This window comes from Ostrea edulis, chromosome 5 (assembly GCF_947568905.1).
Source record: "Ostrea edulis chromosome 5, xbOstEdul1.1, whole genome shotgun sequence".
Classification (NCBI taxonomy): domain Eukaryota; kingdom Metazoa; phylum Mollusca; class Bivalvia; order Ostreida; family Ostreidae; genus Ostrea; species Ostrea edulis.
Genome location: NC_079168.1, coordinates 18,169,649 through 18,176,774, shown reverse-complemented (window position 1 = coordinate 18,176,774; position 7,126 = coordinate 18,169,649). Strand labels below are relative to the sequence as shown.

General features: G+C 36.2%; 1 protein-coding gene across 1 annotated transcript; it reads left to right on the top strand.

The window, feature by feature from the left end:
- Positions 1 to 1,467: 1,467 nt before the first annotated feature.
- LOC125652282 (uncharacterized) lies at positions 1,468 to 5,681 on the top strand. Its single transcript, XM_048881340.2, has 3 exons — positions 1,468 to 2,135; positions 2,469 to 3,268; positions 3,380 to 5,681. Exons 1-3 carry the CDS (start codon positions 1,776 to 1,778, stop codon positions 4,281 to 4,283), a joined length of 2,064 nt encoding a protein of 687 aa, XP_048737297.1. The 5' UTR covers positions 1,468 to 1,775; the 3' UTR covers positions 4,284 to 5,681.
- The last annotated feature ends 1,445 nt before the right edge of the window (positions 5,682 to 7,126 follow it).

Sequence of the window (7,126 nt, the reverse complement as noted above, 5' to 3'; positions counted from 1 at the left end):
TTCGGAGGTTCAAGTTTGACCAGTGCATAGTCTTATATACCAACATTGAAAAAGTGCTAATGTTGCCGTAAGTAAACTAGCTTCTAGTAACTGGCTACTTCAACAGAGAAAACTTCGTTGCTAGTAGCCAATTACCTGAAACTTGAAAAGTTAGCTTTGTAGAAACAAAGGTTATAACTACTGATAGCCAGCTACATGAAGAAGATAATTGGATTTTAATATAATTATTTGTCAGATTTATTTAGAAGATGAAGAGTCATTTTCATATCAGAATATGCTTTGAAATGTTTTCCTGAAAACCTTAAGGAGCTGCAGAATCTGGAACACACATTATCTATTTTAAAAGATACAAATATAAGAATCTCCATTGCATATAGAATAAACAAGGACAAACTATATAATCCTGTCAGTCCATTATTTCTTTCATTTCAAAATAGTTCTGATAGATGCATTCCCTCTCACCGTGAATTACAAAATTCCCTTGGAGACAATCACGATTTATGGGATACGGATACTGGTAATTTGTAAATGATCAACCTCTGGAAAAAATCTAAAGCTATATTGCCAGCAAATTGTAACAAAAGAGAAATATGTTTATTGATAAGTACGATCAGGAATGCATCCAATCCCTAACTCAGCCTCACAGTACAAAACTGACATGCAGCTTAATCATCTGACATTGTTACTGCATAAAATAACAAGCACCAACAGCAATGTCTCTAGTCATGAATAATCCCAGATGCATGTCGGAAAACATGGTTTATCTCAATTATTAATTTGATAAAATCTAGTAATTTGTGTAAATATATATTTTGAATTAAAGAGACTCTGCATCTACGTGCATGTTTGGTGGGTGGTTTTTTTTTTTGGTTTTTTTTTCATGTTCACTTCCTTTAACTATAGTTTTGTACTAACCACAAATCTGGGGGGGGGGGGGGAGTATTGAAAGGCTTTTTATTTCCTGTAGTTTCTGTGAATTTAAGACGAAAATTAATTTCTGGAAAAGTTGAACGGCACCATATTTGTTACGTTCAACAATTTTCATTAATATTCAGGGGAGGTATCTCTTTCACGTCCTGCAACATCAAGAACCCACACATGATTTGAAATGGATATATTTGTTTCGCTATTCCCTTTTATAAAGATTTCACTAAGTATTAGAAAATTCATTCGATGTAATTGCCCTCTCGTGTGATGCACTTAGACCAACGATGTTCAAGTGTCATCAGCCCAGAACTGAAAAAGTCATCTCGAATTCGATTAGAAATACTTTCAATTCCATATATGAATCGATAATAGAGCTCCTCAATTCAATTGTTGCGCTCAAAAAAGCTTCTATTATTTGTTAATTTGGTGCTTCATTATTGTAAACGATAATTGTGAAAAAAAAGTAAACTATTGATCGAAATCAATTTAAAACGCCTCTGTACTGTCTTTGTGAAACGCGATACTGTATGCAGATTGATTATTTCCTTATCAGGCAGATATCTGAAGTGGTTAATCTTCGTAAAACAATTAAATAATAAAATGACTAATATGAAACTGAAACCGGATATATATTACAAAATAAACTTGGTATTACCGGTAAAAAAAAAAAATCCAGTAGTAGTATGCGTGTGATAAATTTGTTTTCAACAAGATAATTAAGCGTGACATCTGTTTGATTTTGATGCAACGGTATTGTCTTGATATCGGATACACTGCAACGATGGACGGCAATCATAAAGTGTTTGAATGATGGAATAATTTCTGGGGGAAACTTACAAGAAACAATCATGAGTTCGCAGATCAAAGCCAACATTTCGAAGACCGAGATACTGAGTTCGTGTTATCCGCGGCTGAAGAGACTGCAGGATACTTACAGGGATAAATTACATCTTTGTCAAGAGTTTCTTCCAAAGTGGGCATATGATGCCCTTCTGGGACCTATTGAGAACCCGGTTCTCTTTTTCTGTAGCAGCGGGAACAACAGAGAATACATTGATTCTCTCTCAGAAAGAATCGCGAGCTGTGATATTGATGGAGACAAATTGTGGTGTGTCATGGAGGAGATGAATCATTCTGCTGTACCCCACATGTATTTGGTCGCATTAAATTTCGCAAAGAGAGCAGCCAAGATTGAACTCTCAACACAGGTAATTATGATTTTTTTTAAATATGTATTATTTATCATGAATACGGACATTTTAAATGCATCATATCACGGTGCACTTCACACCGATAATGTTTACATTCATGTGTACTACTTTTCCGTTAAAAGGTGTGTAGGTGGTATCGATGTACAATTTAAGCTTGTCGTGGGTCAGTTCCTCGTCGCTATAAGATAAAACACAGCCTAGTAATCAGTTTTAGGATACTTGAATTTTTTAACTATAGGGATTGATTACATTGTAGAATTAGAACTGGTCTGACTCAGAAAATGTCAAAACTGTATGCCATTCACAGAATTACATTTAATCTACTTTCAGAGCCTCAATCTTTTGAAGCATTTGAAAGTTTCTCTGGGCACTAGAGAAATTTCTACATTCCCAATTGTGTATATAGTGAACTGTGTATATGATTCTGCCTCAATAGAAAACCACGGCCAAAATGACCATCGAACTATCACCAGTCTTGTAAGAAATGCAATTAGCGACGATGACAAGCATTTACCCTCAAGAATCTTTTTCAAAGGAGAGAAGGGCATCAAAGAACGATGCTCAAGATTACTGGAGAAATCGTTTCGTGATTCTTTTTCCACAATGTCTAGCTGTCTCCGACAAGATGCACAAAACAATCATAATCAGATAACTGTTTGGGATTGCGATTCGTGTGCTCAGCAGGTTATGAGAATTGTCCAGGAGAGAGAGGATAAAGTGAACCATAAACTACACAAAATAGTGACAGAAAACAGAGATGGAAAGGTAAACACAATCAGCATGGATATTGCGACAACTGTGAAAGATGAAGTACGCAATGCGATAGAACAGAGCTTTGGATTTGAAATCAGTGAACCTGAATTAACTGGGGAACGTTGTTGCTTTTTTGACATGATTGCACATAAATTGTGGTTCAAAAAGTCACGAAATGAAAGTATTACCCTTTCAGAAATTCTGGATCCTTCTTCCCTACCTTTAGTAGTGCAGTATATACGGAAGCAAATGTGTAAGGCAGAGAATCAGTATCAAAACTTAATTCACGAACTTGACACTCTGTCTGACGTCATCCGTGATCAAACGACATATCTGAGAGAAGACATTCCTTATGAATTGCAGATTTATTTGTGGAGGTAAGATATAGCAAAGATATTGTAAAACCTGAATATTTTTTATGGGAAGCTGCACATTTGAACGAAATTTTAATTCTTTTATCAAATTATCTTCTTTTTTTTTTTTTTTAGACTGAAGCATGTCTCATCAATAAAGAAAAGAGATGATACCCTGGTCATTGGTATTTCAAGAGCAGAATATTCACGCGACAAAACTTCCTTGAAAACTGAAATCCAAGAGCTGCTGAGGGATTGGAAAGAATTTGAAGCAAATGATTTTATTTTGGAACCATTTGCGAAAAAAATAACATTCTTTGCTACGTTTGAATCCGGTGGAACGATAGGTTTTCATCTGAAAGGAAAATACAAACGCGGAGTAGCTGGAGTGATCGGCGACATGGCGGAAGCCGTTCAGTTTGCTATAACATGCGCTCATGTGGCACCCCCGGGCTTTACGATGTATGATAACGAAAAGAATGTTGTAGGACGTTCTGTAAAAGACCTGTGCATCACGACAGATGATGAGTGTGTTGTAGGATTATTAGACTTCGCTGCGGTTCCTATCGACCCACCATTAACGGCAAGGCAAGATTTAAGATCACCAATATCTTTTACTGGCACTCCTGGGGTAACATTGTTCGATGGAGACTTTTCTGTGCTGCAGAAGGAAAGTACCGGTCTCTACTTTCATAGGAGAGGTGAAGATGACCCGATTTTTCTTAAGTACGTTGGTGAAACGTTGTTAAAATACGAGGACTGTGATGAAGAACATTCAATGGAATCTGTTCAAAGCAGTGAAAATCGTTTTCCATTTCGGAGAATTGACGTTGTAATACCAACACATATCACCAGACAAATTCGTCCAGGCGACAGTGGATCCGCCGTATGCTGTTTCGACGAAGAAAGAAACGTCATAAGTGTCGTGTTTTTAATCGTCGGAGAATATGACGATGGGTTTGTTTGTTGTAGGCTACATGAAGGAATCGTTTGTCTAAAGAATAGAGCCGACTATCATATCAATATACTTCCTTTATAGAATATATATATATGATATATCCCCGTGAGCTCGAAATAAAGGACACCAAAGAGTCGTCCACTTCTGCTTCATACTTAGATATTTTATTGAAAGTAGACATTAACGGCAAACTGACAACTCAACTGTATGACAAACGGGATGATTTCAGCTTCTCCATCGTCAACTTCCAATATTTGTGTAGCAATATTCCATTATCACCTGCATATGGTGTTTATATATCTCAACTGATTCGATATGCAAGAGCTTTTTCTTTGTATAGTCAGTTTTTAAATCGAGGTAAGCTACTGACAAACAAGTTGATGGTACAGGGATTTCAACAGTCTCGATTGAAGTCAGCATTTCGCAAATTCTATGGTCGTTATAACGATCTAGTTCGTCAATACAACCTCGCATTGGGTCAAATGCTGTCTGACGTGTTTCATACCGATTGCTAAGCCGTTCTTGGCACACTGATTTTGACTGCGGATAACTCCGTTTACCTGATCAGGATAGAGGGCTCACGGCGGGTGTGACCGGTCAACAGGGGATGCTTACTCCTCCTAGGCACCTGATCCCACCTCTGGTGTGTCCAGGGGTCCGTGTTTGCCCAACTATCTATTTTGTATTGCTTATAGGAGTTATGAGATTGATCACTGTTCGTTATCTTCACCTTGCATATATATATATATATATATATATATATATATATAATATATTATATATTATATATATTAAATTTGAAACGAGTAAAGACGTATTATGGTGTCATATTTCTGCCTCCCACTTGTCTGATAATTACTAGTATGTTAATTGTCAGATCATGCTTGGCGGATTGTCAGAAAAAATTGCCGATAATTGGAAGGCAGTAATCGAGCATTTTTATTTCAATTTATTTAAACTTTAAAATTTCGTTTAACTGACAAGTGGACAAAATGATATGACAAGTGGACTCAAGTACATGTATCTGACAAGGTTCCTGGGAATGCTGGAGAGAGAAAATCATTAACATCGCCAGCAACATGAACACAAACATGTGTGCATCGAAGTCTCTTGAAAGTATTAAAATGCATTTTAAATTGGTACAAAGAAGAAAATAGGAATAATACACTTTCTCGGTTTGGAAGAAATGTAGAACCATCAATTATTTGTATTGTTGCTTGAGTGAATTGAATTATAAGTATGTCTGCTTGCTAGCAAACAAATCTCTGCACCAAGTTAATTGATATTATTTTATTCTAAATTAAAGAGAAATTATATGTAATGTGGTGTTTTTCTCTTTGCACCACATATACCCCTTTTCTAGATCTATTCTACCAGTGCACTATCATAAAATCAAGGGTTGATATTATTGCAATTTTACCTAATGATTGCAGTTTTACTTTCAGATCTATACAACTATGATTAAATGGTTGAAAAGTGCGATTTGTGTTATTATTTTTAGAGAGAGGAAAAAGAGAGAGGCTATATACATCAAGAGGCGCACAGGCCTTATCGGTCACCTGAGTATTGGTAAAGGTCGACCTATTCCTTCTAGATATCTAGTTTCAATTCAGTATCAAGATATCATTTAAATGTTTTACACATTCATACTATATAATACTAAGTTTTGGCCCCATCCTGGGTTCAGAACCCCTACTCCGGGGATCATAAAATTTACAAGTGTTGAAGCGGCCCTCTTACTCTACAACACTAAGCATTCACAGGCACTGGACGTGTTAAATATCTATAATTTTAAAAACTTGGCTTCCTGTAGACATACAGGAAGAGATTTTTTTTTTTTATTATAGCTATTTAATACGTCGAGTGCCTGTGTATGCATTTAACTTTTCTTACACATGTGTGATTGCAGAGAAGATTTTTGAAAATTCAATTTTTGTCAGTTTTTGCCCCGTCCCTTAGGCCCCGGGAGTGCAGGAATCCTGAAGTTTACAATTTACGTCCCTCTTGCCCCAAAGATGCTTCATACCAAATTTGAAAGGAATTCGAATGTTACTTATCAAGAAGAAGTTAATAATGTTCTATTGCTCGCATATTCAATAACTGACCATTTTGGTCCCCTCTGATATCATAATCCTACCCCTGGGATCATAAAATTTACAATTTTGGTGACGTGTGCATGATTTATATAGAAGATATTTAAAAATTTATCATTTTAGGCAGTTTCTGCCTCGCCCCCAAGGCCCCTGGTGTGCAGGAGTCCTGAAATCTACTATGTATGTCCCCCTTGTCCCAAATATGTTTCATACCAAAATTGAAAGGAATTGAAATGTCACTTATCAAGAAGAAGTTAAAAATGTGTATTGTTCACACATTTAATATTTGACCATTTTGGCCCCACCCTAATACCAAAATCCCTACCCCTGGGATCATCAAATTTAAAATTTTGGGGAAGGACTATTTATTCTTTCTAAACATCCATTTATTTTCAATTTAGAATCAATAGCACTAAATATGTTATTTAAGTGTTTTACACATACACACTATATATACCAAGTTTGGCCCCGCCCTGGGGTCAGAACCTCTATCCCGGGGATCATGAAATTTACAATTTTGGTAGAGGCCTTCCTGCTCTACATCACTATGTATGCATTTGTTAATGCACGAGTACGGATTTTTCGCAGGTGACCTAAAAAGAGAGAATGGGGCTATATTAACATTTTTTGATGGGAACATTATTATCAATATTAACATTAATTGATGGGAAAACACAAAAGCTGTGACAATGAACGTAGTCTGCATGGCTTACATACTTTTTCTATTAAACTTTTCTAGATTTAAAAATATTGAGTTCTCAAAAAGCAAGAATTGATCTTATCAATTGCACTTCCGGGGCGGAAAAAGGCCCGTGAATGTGCAACTGGTAA

Coding starts and splice junctions, on each gene's coding strand:
- LOC125652282 (XM_048881340.2), top strand. CDS start 1,776: ATGAGTTCGCAGATCAAAGCCAACATTTCGAAGACCGAGATACTGAGT. Junction 2,136..2,468: donor AGATTGAACTCTCAACACAG/GTAATTATGATT, acceptor ATCTACTTTCAG/AGCCTCAATCTTTTGAAGCA. Junction 3,269..3,379: donor TTGCAGATTTATTTGTGGAG/GTAAGATATAGC, acceptor TTTTTTTTTTAG/ACTGAAGCATGTCTCATCAA.